The 20905-nt window shown below is 49.1% G+C and overlaps 1 protein-coding gene across 2 annotated transcripts in view; it reads left to right on the top strand.

The window, feature by feature from the left end:
• Window positions 1-858: 858 nt before the first annotated feature.
• The window catches only part of ARHGAP39 (Rho GTPase activating protein 39), a 67584-nt gene continuing 47537 nt past the window's right edge, over window positions 859-20905 (top strand). For both annotated transcript variants that reach the window (XR_005627659.1, XM_039711268.1), the window contains exon 1: window positions 859-957. Coding sequence is in view for 1 of the 2 variants with exons in the window: in XM_039711268.1 (XP_039567202.1) it covers window positions 917-957 (41 nt within the window). In the remaining variant the exon portion in view is untranslated. The remainder of the gene's footprint in view (window positions 958-20905) is intronic.

A 20905-nucleotide genomic window follows, 5' to 3' on the forward strand; every position in this document is an offset into this window, starting at 1 on the left:
CTCCACGGCTCTGAGGCTTTCCAGGTCTTTTCCAAACTGCTTTTTCCTGGGGAAAACGGGATTTTACCTTGCGTGGAGTCACCTTGTGGCTTGGCAGGGGAATCTTTGCTCGTAACAAGTCTTTTTTTCCCAGTTTTTTAAATTTTTGAGCCTCTTCTCTGTTGCCTTCCCCAGCCATCTGCTGCAGCTGTGAGTTCAGAACCAAAGTGCAGCAAGGTCAAATTTCCCTTTTTAATTTTTTCCCCCCCTTTTTTTTTTTTTTTTTCCTGAAAAAAGGGGGATCTGAGGTTGGTCTGGTCTTAAACATCAGGATTAGGGAATAACTCATGGGGTCACCTCCTGGTTGAAGTGGGAAGATTGGAAACTTTCAGAGGAGAAAAAAAAAAGGGAAGAACATGAGAAAACTTTTTTTCCTGAAAAAAAATTGATCTGAGGCTGGTCTGGTCTTAAACATCAGGATTAGGGAATAACTCATGGAGTCACCTCCTGGTTGAAGTGGGAAGATTGGAAACTTTCAGAGGAGAAAAAAAAGGGAAGAACATGAGAAAACCCTAAATAATACCACCAAAAAAAAAAAAAAATCAACCCCTTGTTTTCCATCTTCCAACTAATTAAACTCTTCTGAAAAAAAGCCGGGAAAAAAAAATCTTCTCTGTGGTTCCTTTCTGTTGCAAAATGCCGGGGGAGGCCGGATCGGGGAGGGCAGCGCCGTCACCCACACGGCTCCGGAGGGGAGGGCTCTCTGCCAGGCCCTCTGGAGACTCCGTCTCCTCGGGAAAGGCGTGCGGAGGCTCGCTCGCCGATTTGGGAATCGCCCCCCAAATTAGACCCTTCGGGGTGGATGCGGCGTCAACGGAGAGAGGAGGGAGAAGGTGACCCCGGAATGTCCTGAGGAGCCCCGGAGGGATGGTGGGAGATGGCAGATGAAGGAATGATGGGATCTCTCCGTGGAAGGAGGTGGGCGTCAGGCTCGGCGGCACCGGGAGCGGGTTTGGCGCGGTTGTTTTTGGCGGATTTTTGGGATTTTCTCCTGCTTCCCTGGGCTCGGAGAAAACTTGGGTAATAAAAGGTGGAAGGGTGGAATTGTTGAGTGGTTTGGGTTGGAAGGGAGTTAAAAACTCATTAAATTCCACCCCCCTGCCGCTTCCAACCTTCCAAAATCCCAGGTTGCTCCAAGCCTCATCCAAACTGGCCTTGGACACTTCCAGGGATGAATTCCCTGGGAATCCCATTCCAGGGCCTTCCCACTCTCCCAGGGAAGAATTTCCTCTCTCATTTCCCACTCAAACCCGTCTTCCTCGGCTTCACGCTGTCCCAAAAGCTCCTCGGTGCCACCCTGCAGGTGTGTGGGGCTGTAATTCCCAAACTTCCCTCTTTGAAGCTGGGATCAGCCTCAGGGAGAGCGGGAATGACGGAAGGAGGGAACATCCAGAGTCCCTTTTCCTGGGTAGGTGGAAAAGTTTTGACAGCTTTGCCTCCATCCTGAAATTCCTTCAGAGCGCAATTTTCCTGCTGGTTTTGGTGTTGATTATCCATTTTCCATGTTTTTTTCCCCTGGTGTTTCGATTAGGATCATGGTTCAGGGGAATTGGTGCTTAAAGCGAGACAGGAGAACGTCAAATATTCCCTCATATTTAATGATTCCCGTTAAACCTTCGCGCTCGCCTGGTCAGCTCCCAAATACCCCCTGGACTGACGGATTTTGGGAATGGTTAAGGATTACTGTGAGCAAAACACTCCCTGGAAAAGGGACAGCTTTATCCAAGCCCCTTTTCCATGCAGAACGAGGATGGAAAAGGGCTCGGAGAAACACTGGAGGCTCTGTTCCCATCCCGGCGGATGCGGTCAAGGGCCGCGATCCGTACGGAATTATCCTGGAGGCGACGGGGTCCTCTGGAAAAGGCTGCAAAACTCCAACAGCCCAGAGCTGCCCCAAGTCCTTTCATTGCTAAATCTGCTCTACCCTAATTTATGCTAATGAGGGGAGCTCTCATCCCGTCTCAGAGCTCTTCCATGGCGTGTGTCACCGTCTGGAATGCTCTGCTCGGGATTGGGAATGTTTTCCTGGTGAGCTGGGACCAGGGGAATGAGCTGCGGGGGATTTTTTTTTTTGTGTGTGCTCTTAATTTGAGAGCCGACGGCTTTTTTTTTGTGCTCTAATCAAGAGGGTTTTGATGCCGTAATTAAAAACGCGGAGTTAATGGGTGTTCCGCGGGATGTAAATTCGCCGGGAAAATCCGGAGTCGAGAGAACTTCGGAGACCAAAGCGCTTTTTGTCTATTGTAATTAGGGGTGTGGTGCTTAAGGAATATTAATTAGCCCCACGGGGGAGGTTGAGGAGCCAGAAAAATGCTGCCTCCGCCCCTAATTCCCAGTGGGAGTTCAGGAGCTGCCGGATGAGCCAAGCCTGGGAGACGGCAAGGAGCAGGGAGACTTGGGAAGGGAAGGGTATCCCCCATCCTCCTCCCTTAAAAACAAACAAACAAAGGGGATAAAACACAAACAAATCCAATTTCGGGAGCTGGGTGCGACTTTCTGTGGGAGCCGGGTTCGCCGAAGGAATTTAAATCCGCGGTTCCCCCGGGAATTGCGGTTGTCGGTTTCATTGGAATGGCAGATTTGGGATGATTTGTAGCTGGGGGAGCTGGAGAGGGACTTGGGGCAAAGGATGGAGGGACAGGACACAGGGAATGGCTTCCCACTGGGAAAGGGGAGATTTGGGTGGGATGTTGGAAAATGGGGGCAGACGGCCAAGTTTGGGTGAATTTTTTAAAAAGTTGGATAATTTACATCAAATAAATCATAGATTGGCCCAGGCTGGGACCTCAAAAGATCCAAGGTTTTATGGGAATGGAGCAACTGTAGGAAAAGCTCTTCAGACCAGAGTCTTGGAAATTAAAGAAACCAGAAATCTGAATAAAAGCTGATTTTTACGCCAATAAAAAGGGCAAACAGAAAGATCCAGGTGATGGTCCTGGCAATCTGGGGGTTTTTTTGGGAGGAAAAAAATTTTTGGATGGTTGGAAAATATTAATAAAGAGAGGAAAACTGGCTGGGAGAGTTGGGAATGCCGAGCCTGGAGAAGGGAAGCATCCAGGGAGACCTTGGAGCCTCTTCCAGTGCCTAAAGGGGCTCCAGGAGAGTGGAGAGAGATTTTGGACAAGAGATGGAAGGACAGGACACAGGGAATTATTTCCCATTTGCAGAGGAAAGGGATATTTTGGATATTGGGAAGGAATTCTTCTCTGTGTGGAACTGGGAATAGAATTCCCTTTTTTTTCCCCAAGCTTTCCATTAGCAACTTCTAAAAGGGAATAAATCCTTTCCTCGGAAAAGCTGTGGATATTTATCTTTTTACCTTAAAGCCAATCCAGGGAATTCCCAAATCCTACACTCTCTGAAAGGTCGGAATAAGAGATGAGTTTGTTGCTTGTCGCACCCGAGATCCTGGTTTTGGGGTTTTTTTCAAGGAAATACTCATTTCCTTGGCAGCTGCTCCCTGTTTTCCTCAGGGATTATCCCAGTTTTTCCTCCTGCACCGTCTATGGAGCCAGTGGGGAGCCATGGAAGGGGACAGGGGACAGGAGATGTCCTTGGTGTCACCACCGTGTCCTCCCTCCGCTTCCTACTTCCCATCCTGGATCCAAATCTGGCTCTGACATCTCCTTGATCTCGTAAGATTTCAGGAGGAAAACCTCAGGTTTGGGATTGAAACCTCAGGTTTGGGGTCAAAACTTCGGGTTTGGGGTCAAAACTTCGGGTTTAGGGTCAAAACCTCAGGTTTGGGATCCAAACCTCAGGTTTCAGGTTCAGAGGACCTGGACCACTTGGACTTGAGTTTATTTATGGAATTTCCACGTCCAGGGATGGTGATTCCCATTCCAGGGTCTTTCCATAAACACCTCCAAGGACGGTGATTCCCATTCCAGGGTCTTTCCATGAATACCTCCAGGGACGGTGATTCCAATTCCAAGGTTTTTCCACAAACACCTCCAGGGATGGTGATTCCATTTCCAAGGTTTTTCCACAAATACCTCCAGGGATGATGATCCCCATTCCAAGGTCTAATCCTGCTTTCTTTGAGGTAATTCCAGCCAATCTCCAGCCTTATCCAGGTTTAGGGCAGAGGTTGGATGTGTCCCTAAGGGATGTGGCAAAAATGGGGAAACCCTGGTGATGGGGCGGTCAGTGATTATCGGAAGCGTTTGGGAATGACTTGGCTTCGTGTTCCAATGGGGAAAATTGGTGGAAAACATGGAATCCCATGGAATCAAGGAGTTGCTGAGGTTGGAGACTGTTGGAGTTGTCTGTCTGTGCCTCAGGGTCCTCTGGAGCAGGGCTGTGTCCAGACACAATTAAATTATCCAGGAATACGTTGGAATGGGAAGAGCTCTTGGTCAGCCCCAAGACACGTCGCGATCCCTTAATTGGTCTGTTCTGAGGTCATTAGTGTGGCACTAACGAACCTAATCCCATTAACGAGGAGGGAAAAAAAAACCCAGGAATTGGTTCCGGGAAGTCACACCCAGGATTCCGCGTGTTCTCCCTATGAGGAGAGATCATGGGATCAGCCTTGGGATCATGGGAATAAATGATCCCACTGATCCCATCTGGGCTCCAAGTCCTGCACAACAACTTGGGCACTTCCAGGGACCCAGGGACAGCCACGGCTTCTGTGGGAATTCCATCCCAGCCCCTCACCACTCTCACAGCCAAGAATTTCTTCTCAATATCCCGCCCAAATTTCCACTTTTCCACCGGGAAGCCATTCCCTGTGTCCTGTCGTTCCATGCCTTGTCCCAAATCCCTCTCCAGTGACCTTGGAGCCTCTTCAGGCTCTGGAAGTGGCTCTGAGGTTTCCCTGGATCCTTCCCTTCTCCAGGCTGGACATTCCCAGCTCTCCCAGCCTGGCTCCAGAGCAGAGGGGCTCCAGCCCCGACCTCCTGCTCTGCCCATCCACCCCGTGGATAAAACATTGGGAAGAGAAGGATTTCCAGTGGAATTCCCTGGTCTGGGAATGGGATGAGGTTCCCACAGCGCCGGGGATTGGCAAGATGGAGAAATTCCAGGCCACCCTCTTTGTCCATAGGGGATGGGAGGGATGAGGCAGATTTTGGGGTTGATCCAGATTTGGGTGGGAGTTGCAACGGGATCAACAATTCCAGGTTTAAAAAAATTCCTTCTTCTTCTGTTTTTTTGGTTGTCTTGTTTTTTTGGGGTGATTTTTTGGGGATTTTTCTTTTTGGTTGGTTGGTTGTTTTTTTTTTTTTGCTCCAGTAGTGCAGCAAAAACTTCACCAAATCATGGAAATTCCATGGAAATTTCACAGAAATACTTAATCAAATGTTCAAACCCAAGGTTTTGGTTGGAAGGGAAAATCCCTATCTCGGGTTGCTCCAACCTGGCTTTGGACACTTCCAGGGATCCAGGGACAGCCACAGATTCTCTGGGAATTCCATCCCAGCCCCTCACCACCCTCCCAGCCAGGAGTTCTTTCCCAATATCCCATCTATCCCTGCCCTCTGGCAGTGGGAAGCCATTCCCTGTGTCCTGTCCCTCCATCCTTTGTCCCAAATCCTTCTCCAGCTCTTCTGGAGCTCCTTCAGGCTCTGGAAGGGGCTCCAAGGTTTCCCTGGATCCTTCTCTTCTCCAGGCTGGACATTCCCACCTTTCTCCAACCCTTGGAGCAATTCCATGGCCTCCTCTGGACCTTCTCCAACATCTCCACATCCTTCTCCTTTCCCACCCCAGAGCTGGATGCAGAATTCCAGGCGGGAATTCCAGCAGAGGGGCAGAATTCCTCCCTTTTCCCACTCTAAAACATTTTCCATCCCCATTTTGGCCACAGGAGAAACGGGATTGGATAAAATGGGATTGGGATCACCCCACCCCACCCCCCCTCTGCTTTCCAAGTATTTCCCTGCCTGACTCAACTCATAAACATCCAGGATTTATGATAATTAATTCCAAACACGCCCTGGAGTTGCGCAGGTGCCCGGAGTGTCGTTCCCTGGGCGCCGGGAATTAATTTGGGAGGATTTATTCCATGCCTGGGCTTGACACGGAAGCGTTCTGCTCTTCGGCACATTCCCAGCCTTTTCCTGGAATGCTGAGCCACGGAAAGCAGAGCGAAAAGGGAAGTGATTTGCATGTGGCTGCCTAATGAAGATGTGGAAAATTAGGGATTAAACAGCACCGGGAGAGCTGGAAGTTTACCAGGGATGTGAGTTCCCATGATCCAAAGGCTTTGGGAATTGTTCCCTGGGAGAGGGGATCCCCTCAAGGAGTTCCAGGAATGCTGGAATGGGATTTTGGAAAAGGGATGGAGGGATGGGACACAGGGAATGGTTTAAACTCACAGAGGGAGTTTGGGATATTGGGAAGGAATTCTTCCCCAGGAGGGTGGTGAGGGGCTGGAATGGAATTCCCAGGGAATTCCGTGGCTGCTCCATCCCTGGAAGTGTCCAAGGCCAGGCTGGATGATGCTTGGAGCAACCTGGGATAATGGGAATTGCCCCTGCCCATGGAAAAAGGTGGGATCGGATCATCTTCCAAACCATTCCATGATTCCCTGAGTTTCACCTCCTGGCTGCAGATTTCACAAATATCCCAAAAAATGATGGTTCTGGCTGAAAAAATAATCAGGGAAATGTCCATAAAATGGGGGGAAACAAGGAAGGGATGTGAACTTCCTAGGAATTCTCTGCCAGAGCCTGGAAAAATCCTGCAGGGAAATCTTTTCATCTGAGGGGGAAATCTGGGACTCGGAATGCCAAAGTTCAGGATTTTTGCTGGAAAAATCCTTAGGAAATGGAGCTGCCAGCCTGGTTCCCTTCTCTGCCATGCAATTCCACATGTCTTCTTTCCATATTCCCTCTTTTTTCCTATTTCCTTATTTTAATTTGTTTAACATCCTTTATTCCTTGTCTTCTATCAAAAAAAAAATCAACTTGGGATGTTGCAGGATCTTTTTAGGAACTTTAAAAGTCATTTTTAGTCCAGCTTCCAGGTGGGAATTCCAGGTGGGAATTCCAGGCTCACCTTCATGGCACAGCCCTTGCTGTTAAGATTTGGGATACTCCTGATAAAATACAGGAATTTAATGGGGCCGTGAGGATCCCAGCTTGATTTTCCAGCTCTTTTTCCCGTCATTCCAACAGCAATGTTGGATTGATGTCGGATCAATATCGGATGCAACCTGAGGAAAACCTGGAATGGAGGTGCAGGAGGAGCTTGGGAATGACTCAGGAAAAGCTGGAATGGATGGCGGGAAGGAGGAGCTGGCCAACCTCCCCTCCACGTGCTCCAAGATCCCGATAAAAACACCGGAGCGTTCTCCAGACGGATCCGGGGATGGAGCGCAGCCACTCCGTCTATCCCTGGAAAAACAAAAAAAATCAGGAATTCATCCACAACTTGTTCAGCTCTTTATCCTGAGCTAAAAAAAAACCCCTCGGGATCGCTTCTCCCGTTTTGTTGGCGAGCTGGGAATGTTGGGAAGAGTTTTTGGGGGATTCCTGCACGTTCCCACACCAGGAAGTTGTGGGGTATCCCGGAGAAGTGGGTGAAAAACCAGGAATGCGAGCGGAATCAGCGCTATCAGAGCCCTCGATCTGGTTCGTTTGAGGAAAACGAGTTATTAAGTGGATTATTAAAATAATAATTAAAAGCCGTTATCAATTAAGAGCTGATAACGAGTCCTGCCACGGGGCTCTTCTTATCAGGATTCTTGCCGGAACAAATCCAGGCCCACCAAGGACGATGGTGACGTCGATTTGGGGCCTTTTTAGAGGATCAAAGCTCAGGTTTAGGATCAAAACCTCAGGTTTGGGATCCAAACCACAGCTTTAGGATCAAAACCTCAGTCTTGGAATCAAAACTTAAGATTTAGGATCAAAACCTCAGGTTTAGGATCAAAACTTCAGATTTCAGGAGCAAAATCTCAGGTTTGGGATCAAAACTTAAGATTTAGGATCAAACCCTCAGGTTTAGCATCCAAACCTCAAGTTTAGGATCAAAACCTCAAATTTCAGGAGCAAAACCTCAGGTTTGGGGTCAAAACCTCTGGTTTAGGATCCAAACTACAAGTTTAGGATCAAAACCTCAGGTTTGGGATCCAAACTTAAGATTTAGGATCAAAACCTCTGATTTTAGGGTCAAAACCTCAGGTTTAGCATCCAAACCTCAGGCTTCGGATCAAAACCACAAATTTCAGGAGCAAAACCTCAGGTTTGGGATCAAAACTTAAGATTTAGGATCAAACCCTCAGGTTTAGCATCCAAACCTCAAGTTTAGGATCAAAACCTCAAATTTCAGGAGCAAAACCTCAAGTTTGGGATCAAAACCACAGGATTAGGATCCAAACCCCAGATATTAGGATCAAAACCTCAGGTTTGTGATTAAAAACTCAGGTTTAGGATCAAAACCTCAAAGTTGAGATCAAAGCCTTCAGGTTTAGTATCCAAATCTCTGGTTTAGGATAAAAACCTTTAGTTTGGGATCCAAACCTCAATTTTAGGATCCAAACCTCAGACTTTAGGGTCCAAGCTTCAGGTTTAGGGTGAAAACCTCTGATTTTAAGGTCAAAACCTCAAGTTTGGGATCAAAACTTCAGGTTTAGTATCCAAATCTCTGGTTTAGGATCAAAACCTTCAGTTTGGGATCCAAACCTCAGGTTTAGGATCCAAACCTCAGATTTTAGGATCCAAACCTCAGGTTTAGGATGAAAACCTCCAATTTTAGGATCAAACCCTCAGGTTTGGGATCAAACCCTCAGGTTTTAGGGTCCAAACCTCAAGTTTAGGATCCAAACCTCCATTTTTAAATTCCAGAAGCCTTTTCCTTCCATCCATAACATGGAATCAAAACTTGAGAGCGCTTTGGGATTTTTTTTTTCGTTTATCGCCAACGCAATTCCACACGAGCTGATGCCGATCCCGCTATGGAAAAAGCACGGATATTACCCAAAAAAAAAAAAACCCCAAAAAGCTTTTCTTGGGCTCCCAGCAGGAACAAGGAATTACCCCAGGAGCTTCCATAGGGAAGGAGGAGCCGCTGCCACTCCAGGCCCGGAGCAGCCGCTGCGGTAATTTTGGGGGCGGCGCCGACGGAACCATCGGATTTTGCTCCGGGAATGTTTTTCTCCGAGGGTGCCCAGCAGCCGGCAGAGCCCGGAATAGCTCAGGATGAATGGAAAATCCAGGAGGTTGGAGGCCTCTGTGATTTTTTTTTCCCCCCATTATCTTTTGTGTTTAATCCCAAATTAACGAACACGGCTCTTTTATTCCCGCGTGGCTCTCCCGGAATTTTGGGGGAGGAGAAGGAACAGGAACAAAAGCCCTGAGCCATGGATATAATTTTGGAATCAGCACGGAGCTGTTGATAAAACTGGTTCCAAACCCTGGAAAAATGGGATTTAATGGCAAGTTTCTGCACTTTTTCCGGATCTGAGTCCTCCGGAGGGTTGGGATCATTGGAATTTTCAAGCTTGAATTATTTGATGAGCGCCATCGATCCCATGGAATGGGATGGACACAAAATCTCCATAAATGGGATCAGCAGCCAGGATTGAGGGAGCGGCTCCCAGGAAACCCCGAGGTGGCTGCAGCCAATTCCATGGATTTTGGGATGTGGCGGATGTAGGAGGTTGAGGAACACGGGGGCCTCTCCTCCTGTGGTTCTCCAGAGGATCCCTTGGACTCCGGAATGTTTTGTCGTTCTGGCTGCACGGCTGGAGAATTCCATTTCAACCAAAAAAAACGGATTTCAGCATCCCAAACTTTCTCTGGAGCAAGGATGGAGGGGAATGTGGAAAAGCCCTCCTGCTGCTGGAGGAGCTTTTCCTTCCTGAATCCAGGCTGGGGGATGAAGGGATGCAAAGCAATTCCAAGGAGAAGGAATTTTGGGTGTTGGTGGGTGAAAAACTGGACATGCCCCATCTGTGTGTGCTCACATCCCAAAAATTCCCAGTGTTCGGGGCTCATTCCATGTCAGGGAAGCAGGAAAGGGGGGAATTCTGCCCCTCTGCCCCGCTCAGGTGAGATCCCAGCTGGAATTCTGCACCCAGCTCCAGGATCCAACATCAGGAGGATGTGGAGCTGCTGGAGCAATTCCAAAGGAGGCCATGAAGATGCTCCAAGGGCTGGAGAGAGCCTGGGAGAGGTGGGAATGTCCAGCCTGGAGAAGAGGAGGATCCAGGGAAACCTCAGAGCCCCTTCCAGTGCCTGAAGGAGCTCCAGGAGAGGGATTTGGGACAAAAGGATGGAGGGACAGGACACAGGGAATGGCTTCCCACTGCCAGAGGGCAGGGATAGATGGGATTTTGGGAAGGAATTCCTCGCCGTGAGGGTGATGAGGGGCTAGGATGGAATTCCCAGAGAATCTGTGGCTGTCCCTGGATCCCTGGAATTGTCCAAGACCAGGTTGGATGGGGCTTGGAGCAGCCTGGAATAATAGAAGTTGTTCCTGCCCATGGAAAAGGGATGGAATTCCATGATCGTTAATGTCCCTTCCCACCCAACCATTCCATGGCTCCCTGTGATGACCAGGATGGATTTATTCCACCTCCCACGTTTCTTGGCCGTTATTCCCGAGTCTTCCCAATTTTCCCGACCCGGCACCACCAGAGAAGGGAGGAGAAATCTGGGGGTGAAGCCAAATTTTTCCAGGCTGGAGACAGCAGAGGAACAGCTCTAAATCCTCCAAATGGGATTCCTGCCCACAAAACCCTCGGAAGGATGGAATTCCCAGAAAAGCTGTGGCTGTCCCTGGATCCCTGGAATTGTCCAAGACCAGGTTGGATGGGGCTTGGAGCAGCCTGGAATAATAGAAGTTGTTCCTGCCCATGGAAAAGGGATGGAATTCCATGATCGTTAATGTCCCTTCCCACCCAACCATTCCATGGCTCCCTGTGATGACCAGGATGGATTTATTCCACCTCCCACGTTTCTTGGCCGTTATTCCCGAGTCTTCCCAATTTTCCCGACCCGGCACCACCAGAGAAGGGAGGAGAAATCTGGGGGTGAAGCCAAATTTTTGCAGGCTGGAGACAGCAGAGGAACAGCTCTAAATCCTCCAAATGGGATTCCTGCCCACAAAACCCTCGGAAAAATGGGAATGAAACCACGGCATGGGAGAAGGAACGTGATGGGTCCAGCTTCCACGGGCTGGACAATTGGGAAGTCTTCCCGATGGATTTTTCCTGCTTTTTTGTTGTGCTGGAGCAGGCTCGGAGAACAGAACCACATAAGGATAACTTTGAATTGCAGAGATCCCAGAAAACAGATTATGGAAAGGCCGGATCGCTGGGATCTCTCACGGATTCCATGAGGAGCGTCCATGACCGGGCTCTGGAGGTGGAGCCGAAGCTCCGGCCCAGATGGTGCCTCCTGATCATTCCTGGAATGTCATCCCAAACCGTCGGATAACTGGGAGTGGGGGAGAGCCTCTCCCAGATGGATCCGCCGCGAATTCCGAGAGGGCACCGCGTTAACGCCGGCGCTTAACGAGCTCCTCCAGCCCGGAGAGGAGGCTGGGAACGGATCCAAGTGTCCTCTCCACCTAAAGGGCCGGTGGGGAAGGGAAAACCAGGATTTTCCATGGAAGGGATTCCACGGCTGCAGCATGGAGGGGTCTCCCGTTGGTCATTTTCCATGTTTTTGGCCATCAGGAATGGTGGGGAGACGTCCATCCTTGGAGATGGTGGAATTTGGATGCTGAGTAGGAGAATTCCAAGTTTCCTGTGCTTGGAGGAGGAAAGGAACATGGCCCAGGTCACCTCCAAACCCATCCTAAAATATCAGGGAAACACGGTTATAAAAACAGGGAAAAATGGTGTTGGGCAACTGCAGTTTTCCATCTCCCACCTGGAATAAGGACTGAAACCTTGGAAAAGGGAGGAGGGGGTGGCTCTCCTGGTTCGGAGTTTTTTTTGGGAAAGATTCCCAAAAAATTCCTAAATCCCTTCCCCTTTTTCCCACTCCAGCTGGAATGCTGAGTTTTCCTTTTCTCCGGTGCATAGGGAAGCTCCTGTAGCCCAAATATCCAAGATTTTTAGCGGAAAATCAACTTTCCTCATCCTCGCTGCCCATCCAGGCCGAGTTTTGAGGAGTATCCGATGGGTGTGAGCCTCTGGAATCCGCTCCTCCTGCCAGAGGAGCCTCTGGAAGCAGCAGATGCTCCCGCACCTGCCAAGTCACTCTCCCGGGGTGGGTTTGGGATGAGGTTTTGCTCTTTGGGAATTCCTTCGGCAAAGTTCCTCCCAAGGAGTGGCGGAACGTGGAAGTGTTTGGGTTCCTTGCGTGATTTCGGTGCCAAAGGAGCATTTTTAGGTGGAATGTTCGTTGCGGAATTCCCTGATTTGGTTCTCAAAGTGAAATATCCGTGTCTTAATCCATGGATTGGGGGGAAAAAACCCCACATGTATTTCTGGCATTCTGGGTTTAGGGTTTTTTTGGGAGTTTTTTGGGTTTTTTTAAGTTTCAAGGATATTTAGGCCTGTTTGGAATTTTCCCTGGAGTTTATGAACTGGATTTGGTGTGTTTGAATTCCCTTTGTAACTTTGGAATGAAGTCATTATTCCCTGTGGGAACCCTCGGAGCTCCAGGGATGGTTTTTAGAGGGATTTTTCTGCAGCATCCAGAGGGAGCTGGATCCACTGGGATCCACTGGAATGTGGGCACGGATCCATTAGCAGCTCTGGATGCAAACTCCGGGTGCTCCAAGTGTGGTTTAACAGCAGCAAAAAATCATGGAATAGTTTGGGTGGGAAGGGACCTTCAAGATCGTGGAATTCCATGGGCAGGATGGAATGCTTCCACTTTTCCAGGATGCTCCAATTCCTGGCCTTGGACAATTCCAGGGATGGGGCAGCCACAAATTCTCTGGGAATTCCATCCCAGCCCCTCACCACCCTCCCAGCCAGGAATTCCTTCCCAATATCCCAAATTCCCCCTGTGAGTTTAAACCATTCCCTGTGTCCTGTCCCTCCATCCCTTGTCCCAAATCCTTCTCCAGCTCTCCTGGAGCTCCTTCCGGCACTGGAAGGGGCTCTGAGGTTTCCTTGGATCCTTCCCTTTTCCAGGCTGGACATTCCCAGCTCTCCCAGGCTCTCTCCAGCCCTCGGAGCGTCTCCATGACCTCCTCTGGATTTGCTCCAACATCTCCACATCCCTCTGCCCTTGGATCCCAGAGCTGGATGCAGAATTCCAGCTGGGATCTCACCCAGGGGGCAAAATTCCCCCTTTTCCCCACTTCCCACACCAGCAGCTGCAAGCTGCGGATCAATATTCCTCCAGGATGAGGAAAAAGTTTGGGAAAAGGGGAAAAGCTGGGCGACATCCCACTTTTCCACCTCCCTTCCCCTCCTCCTGGCAGCCGGGACGACAGATTCCGCACCAACTGTGCCGAGGCCTCGGATCGCGGATCCCGGGCACGAGTCACGCTATCGGAGCGGTTTTTATCCACACAACATATGGCCCCGTTTCCGTGCGGATAACAAACGTTTCCCTCCATTTTCCCTCTTTTCATCCCCTTTTATGTCCCGAGGAACAATCCCCGCTCTTTTTTGGGAGCGGGACAGGGAGTAGGGAAGCAGCGCAAACTCCGACTCCGTAAATTTTCCTCCTACGAAGGATTGAAGGATTTCGCGGCTCCGCTCAGCAGGGAGTGGGGGGGGGGAAGTTCTTTTCCCAAATGGGATTTGCTGTCTGGAGCGCCTGTCTTGGAGCTTGGAATGTTTTCCAGCCTTATCTCCCAGTCCTAAAAATATCCCGGCGGGAAGAGGGGGAGAGCGGCTTCCATGTTTTTCTCCCTCTCGGAGAAGGAGCGGGGAGGTCATCGGATATTTAGGAGGTGACCTCGGGAAGGCCGTCTCATTTTTCACCTCCTAATACTCCCACCATCCCAGGGATGGTTTTGTTTTTTTTTTTAGGGATCAAATTCCACAGGGAGTTGACGCCCTGGGGAAACAAGGATCCCTTGTTTTCATCCCAAATCCTCCTCCTCCCGGATTCCTCCCTCATCCCGATCCCGGCCGTGGTGGGGGAATCAAATGACGGCAGGTGGCCTCGGAATCTCCTGCTCCCCACCAGCTGCCGCTTCCCGAGGACAAGGAAAAGCCATTCCAAAGGCCCAGCTCAGGATTTCCAAGGAATTCGACCCCCCCGGAGGAGCTGTGCCCGATGTTTGCCGTGGCTCTGGCAAAGTGGGGAGGAGGAGGAGGAATATTTTTCTCTCCGGCTCAGATTTGCTGTTTGTAGTTCCCTGCTCTTTTCCCGACCTCATTCCATGAATATTTTGGAGTTCAGAAAGCACGGGATGTGCTCTGAGCCTCGTTTTTCTTCCACTCGGGGCTGGGCTTAGCAAGGAAAACAAAACTTTTTCCAAGTTTTTTCCTCGGTGCTGCTTTTCCCTTAAGCTTGTTGTGGATTATTCCTTGTTTTTTGCTGTTATTGAATATTCCCTTTTTCCTCCCAGTGGCAAATCTTGGGAAAGGCAGACTTGGAAATGGGATTTAAAGTTATTCCATTCTAGGATTTAATTTAAGGATGTGTATTTAGATTTTATTTTTCCCATGTTAAATCCATGAAATTACCTCCCATGCTCTGATTCCTCTTGAATTTCCACCCCCCCCCCCCAAAAAAAAAAAAAAAAATTTTTTTTTTTGGAATTTTTGTCTTTGAATTTTTGTCCTTTTCCTGCTGTTTTCCAACCTCTGTGACTTTGGAGATCCCACTTTTCCAATCTTCATCCATACTTGGGCTTTTCCTCCTTCCAGGCTCCACCTTTTTAAGTTTAAAGCTTTAAATCGAATCTTTTTCCCTCGGGATTAGCAAAAATGGAATTTTTTTCATGGAAATTTTCCCTAAGGAGTTAAAAAAACAGGAGTTCAAGGAAAGGTTTTGGACATGTGGTGAGGAGGGTCGGGATTCAGCAGCTGCCACCGGAATTCTTCCCTGCTCCTCTCCCTCTCTGCCTCCCCCCAGCTGCCATCATGGAAATGAAGTTTTCCCTAAGGAGTTTAAAAAAAACAGGAGTTCAAGGAAAGGTTTTGGACATGTGGTGAGGAGGGCTGGGATTCAGCAGCTGCCACCGGAATTCTTCCCTGCTCCTCTCCCTCTCTGCCTCCCCCCAGCTGCCACTGCCCCAAAAAGCCAAACTTGGCGTTTTTTCCCTTAAAAAAACCCCATCTTTAGGGGAAAATCAGGGATATCAATCATGGAATGGTTTGGGAAGGGAAAATCCCATCCAGTCTCCTGGACACCTTCAAATATTCCAGGTTGCTCCAACCTGGCTTTGGACAATTCCAGGGATGGGGGCAGCCACGGCTTCTCTGGGAATTCCATTCCAGGGCCTCGTCACCCTCCCAGCCAGGGATTCCATCCCAGAATTCCATCTTTCCCTGCCCTCTGGCAGTGGGAAGCCATTCCCTGTGTCCTGATGATCCAAGAGGGCAAAAATTGGGAATTTAAAAAAAAAAATCAAACCTGGTTTAGCTGAGCCAGGGTGATTCCTGAATCCCTCTCACAAAGCAGCAGCAAAACCACCAGGAATTCTGGGAAAATAAGGAAAAATAACATCCTTTCCAGTATTTTTACGGAATTTTCTGGCCAGGAGTTTTTGTGGTATTGGATTTCCAGGCCCTGATGTTTTTCTTTACACGGAATATGAAATGGAGACACCTGAGATTGGCAGAATTCCTTTTTCTGCAGGAATTATCAGGGCGGGGAGAAAATTTCTTCCCTGAATCTTGATCGTTCCAGGTTTTTCTCAGATTGGTGCAGGTTGTTGCTTTTTCCCAGACTTTTGGCTCAGAGTTCAAAGCATTCCTCTCAATATTCCCAATTTCCAAAGAGCTTATTCCCATGAATCGTCTTTTCCTCGAAAAATCACAATTGGAAAAGCAAAGTGAGATTAATTTATTATGGATTTTTAGGAAGTGTTTGAGTTGGTGTTGGCAAGTTCCACTCGGATAATCTGATTTCTGGAAAGTTTAGGAATGAAAATTTGGGATTTAGGAGCGAATTTTAGCTGATCTGGGGAGTGGGATTTCATGGAATGCCAGTATTCAAAATGATCCAAAATTCAAGGGGGGAATCATCTGCTCCAGCTTCACCCAACCCCCACCCCGGTCCCACCTTGGAGGTTGGAAAACCGGCTCTTCCCATTCCAAAATTGTCCCACAAACCCTGGGACGTGGCTTTTCCAAGAGATCAGGTGGTGAGAAGGTGGAATTTGGATCCATTGGTTTGCATTTGGTTTGGATGGAAACCAATTTAGGACCTAAAGGTTTATTGAAAAACTTGGATGATGGGTCACTGGGATAATGGATCTTCTGGGGCATCTTCAGTTCATTAAGCTTTGTATCAATTAGAATACTCCGAGGTTTTTTTTGGGAATGCTGTCCCAGAACCTTGGATAAGATGTTGGATGGGCATCCTGTCCTCCACCAGCCCCTTCCCTGGGATCTCCAGCTCCTCTTTCCATCCCATCCCATCCCATCCCATGGTGGCCTCCAGCTCCTCTCCCACCATTTTGGGATGAGAAACGACTCTCCCACCTCAATCCCGCTCCCATTTCGTCTCCCACCCCTCGGCAAAAAGAATTCCCATCCTTCTGTCCTCACTCGCCCTCTTCCCTTTAAATCCAAACTTTTCCAAGGCTGATATCCCCAAGCCCTTGACCTCTCCAAGGTTTAATAAGACGAGAGGCTAAAAAAGTGATTAATTGGCGTCGGGAGAGATATCGGATCACAAAAGCCTCGGGATAAAATTCCAGAGCTCCTTTGAGAGGCTCGAGGTCATCTCCGGCGATTTCGCTGCTTTCATGCGGATCCTCCATTCATCCCAGGCTCTTTGCCTTATCAGCTCTCCAGCAGCTTCCTAAATTCCTTTTTTTTTTTTCTCTCCCTGGAGTTTAAAGGAGATGCCAGAGCTGTAAAGTTCGGATTGGGAGCGTCGGAAAGCGGCCACACGCGCTCCGATAAGACGGAAAAAAAACTCGTCTTTTCCCTTTTCTGAAGCTGCTCTTTGAAGCCTCCAGGGATTTTTTTTGGGAGTCTTATCCCTGTGTTCTCTAGGCCAGAAGGGACAGGACGATGCCAAAGTCACGGATGCAAAATGGGAAGTTGGGAGATGGGAGGGGTAGGAATGTTTCTTGCAGCCGCGTTCCATTCTCCGCGGCAAAAATTCCTCTGAAAAAGGGGGAAAATTCCTCTGAAAAAAGGGAAGGGTGAACCTTCCCTGCTCCTGGGGATTTCCTGACCTTGGAATATCCCGTTTAAAAGCGCTTGTCCTCCTTGAACTCATCTAATTCTCCTTTGAACCTATTTATGGGATTTGGCTGCGTTGCCGAATTCCACGGCTTAATTAGGAGCGACGGAAAGTCATTTCCTGGAGTTGTCTTTTAAACTCCGGAGCAACCAATTAAAGTGGGGGGGAAAAAAAGTGTGGAATCATTCCCTGCTCCTCTTCTCCACGGTGCTTTTCAGGAATTACGGAAAGTAATTTCCTGGAGTTGTCTTTTAAACTCTGGAGCAACCAATTAAAGGGGGGGAAAAAAAGTGTGGAATCATTCCCTGCTCCTCTTCTCCACGGTGCTTTTCAGGAATAACAGGGAAATTGGGTTTTCACACTTCTGAAATAGTCTTTGGTTGTTTCTAAGGCTTCTTTGGGAATTCTTTTCCTCTGAGATTGTGATTTTTGGAATTTCCTGGACAAGTTGCGGATGTCCCATCTCTGGAAGCGTCCAAGAGCAAGTTGGAAAAGGATTGGAGCAACCTGGGATAGTGGAAGGTGTTCCTGCCCATGGAATGGGGTTGAGAGAGATGGGTTTGAAGGTCCCTTCCAACCCAAACCATTCCATGGTTTGTGGTGGCTCAACTCATCCCAAATCTCAGGGATTTTGAGTCCCAGTGGAATCAGGACATTTGCAGCAGGGATGGGATTTGGGGTTTCGTAGAACGTCACTGTTTTGGAGCCTTTGGATGGTGCTTGATCCAACATGGGGAACGTCAGATTCCCTCTTGGATTCCATCTCCTGATTCTCCAGCAGAATCAGCTGATGGAAATGCTCATTTTCCATGCGTTTCCTCACTCGGGGAAGTCATAATTCCATGAATTCCATTTGTAGCCACCCTCAGTCGCTTGAGCACCAAAGCTCAAGCCAGGCCTCTGCAATTCCCAGATCCATCGGAATGTCAATATTTAAAATTATCCAGGTATTTCCTCCTTCAGGAGGGAGCTGGCAGGAGCTGCAATTCCAAGCTGGCAGAGAAATCCGGGAGCTTCATCCCTATGCAAAAAATTCCTCCTCCGCGGTTTGGCTCCCAAAAGTGCTGAGGAAGAGCTTGGCCAGCCCGGGAGCTTTCCCAGAGCACATTCCAAGCCGTGGCACATCCCAGGACGCGTTATCCCGGTTTATCTGGGTCCAGGAATTACTCCAGGGCTGTCATTTGGGGTGCAAATCATTCCCGAGTTGCAAATCCCGGAGTTGTATCTCCGGAAAATCAAAGGGGGAAGTTGAGTTCCGACGCTGTCGGGCCGTGCTGTCCCTGCGTTCCGCCTCTTCCAGAGCAGCTGGATGAGCAGGAATGTTCCAGATTTGGATTTCTGATGGTCTGTGGATAAATAAATGATCCCCAGGGTCCTACCACTCCTTTTTCGCTGATAAATTCCCTTGGGAAAATTCAATATCCAATGGTTTTCCAATTGTCGCGGTCAGCGGCAAAGGGAGTGGTTGGGATGGTGCAGGGTGGAACAAAAGGTCTTGAGATGCCTTCAAACCCCCCCACGGAGCAGGAAAAATGATCCTCAAAGTCCTTGGAATGGTGGTGGAAATGGAAAGGACCCGCTCATGTCAAGGCTGGGAATTTGAAACTAAAAATGGAGAGATTGGGAAGGAAAATTTGTTTACGGTGACGGTCAGTGAGGGCCTGGCATGGAATTCCCAGAAAAGCTGTGGCTGCCCCATCCCTGGAAGTGTCCAAATCCAGGTTGGAGCAGCCTGGGATGAGGGAAGGTGTCACCACTCACATCCAGGTGAGCTTTAAGGTCCCTTCCCACCCAAACCATTCCATGGTTCCATTAAATGTGATGGTTCAATGGTGTTAAATTGGGAATTGTCATTCCCATTCTTCTCCCATTGGGAAGGAATTCCTCCCTGCGAGACCCCGGCATGGAATTCCCAGAGAAGCTGTGGCTGCCCCAGGGGGATGAGGCAGCTCTAATTAAAGACAATTTTCCCCTAATTAATGATTCCCCCTCCTTTTTTGCGCATCTTGACATCTCCATCCTTGGAATTCCTCCCATCTCTGCATTCCCGCAGGGGGATGAGGTAGCTCTAATTAAAGACAATTTTCCCCTAATTAATGATTCCCCCTCCTTTTTTGCGCATCTTGACATCTCCATCCTTGGAATTCCTCCCATCTCTGCATTCCCAGCCCTGGATTTTTTTTCCCATCCCAGCTCTCGCAGGAGCTGGATCAGCTCCCACATCTCTGCCCAGTCCTTTATGGATTTATTTCACTGCTCAGGGATCGATCCGACGCCGGCCGGGAATCTGCTGAGCAAAGCAGGAACAAAGCTCTTCGTCATCATCAACATCCACAGGAGGATTTTTCTGTTGGATCAGCCTTGGGAAATGCTTTTCCCAACAAAAAAACCCCTCCTCGTGTTGATGTTTCAGAGGAACCGGCCACAATTTGTAGGATAATGGGATTTTTTGGAATTTTCATGGTAATGAGGTCATTAAAGTCTCGTAGGATCATGGGAACGTCGTATGAGTTGGGTCGGGAAGGACTTTTGAAGGTCATCAAGCCCGGCCTTCCACTGGACCGGGTTGCTCCCATCCCACTCCAAGCTGGATTTAAGCTGGGTTTTAAGGAGCTGGATTTAAGCTGGGTTTTAAGGACCTGGATTTAAGCTGGGTTTAAAGGAGCCGGAATTGGGGTCACTGAGGTTAATTTGGCCTCAGAGCCACTTGGGGCCTGACCCCACCCTCGGTGTCACCTCGGTGTCACTCCTGGCACCGGGGTTAACTCCATGCGCCGAGCTGGCTTAGGACGAGCTTAAATTTCCCAGGGTTCCACACCTCAAATGGTTTGGAATTTATTGATCGCTGCATCCCAGGGGGAAAAACAGCTGAACAAGCGTTTTTTGGGATCACAGAGAAACGGGATCAGATTTCCGCATCGATTCCTGGGATTTTGGTCGGAAAGGAGCAGCTCCAAGCGAAGACCTGGGGGGAAGAAGTTGGAGGAGTTGTTTTAAATTCCTGAGCCGTTCAAAAAGAAGGAAATGAAGTTCAGGCAGGATCAGCTTTACCCAGAGTTGAGGCTTAAAGTTGTCAGAGGGATGAAGGGGAAGGGTTTGAAATTAAAAATTGATAGGTTTCGTTTGGAATTTGGGAAGGAATTCTTCCCTGAGATGGTGCTGAGGCGCTGGAATGGAATTCCCAGGGAATTCTGTGGCTGCCTCATCCCTGGAATTATCCAAGGCCAGGTTGGACAGGGCTTGGAGCAACCTGGGGTAGCAGAAGTTGTCCCTGCCCATGGAATTCCACGATCTTCAGTCCCCTTCCAAACCATTCCACGATCCTCCCGACCATCCCATGATATTCCTGCTGGAATCTCCTCTTCACCGCGGCCGCCCTTGAACCTTCTCCCGGCGTTGCCCGGGCAGTCACATCCCTTCTCCATCAAACCCGGATCCGACGGCTCCTCCCTCCCGGAGCTGGACTTTTCCCTCTTTTTATTTAATTGGAAAGGAACGAGCGGCGGCCGGGGCCGATCGGCGACGGCTTCGCTTTGATGGAGGAGTTGCTTTTTCCCTGAGGCGGATTTGGGGTCGGCGCTCTGCCTTGCCAGCGCTTTTCCCTGGCCGGAATTGCCGTGGATTCAGGATGGAGC

This window comes from Passer montanus, unplaced genomic scaffold, assembly GCF_014805655.1.
Source record: "Passer montanus isolate IOZ18808 unplaced genomic scaffold, ASM1480565v1 scaffold246, whole genome shotgun sequence".
Taxonomy (NCBI): Eukaryota; Metazoa; Chordata; class Aves; order Passeriformes; family Passeridae; genus Passer; species Passer montanus.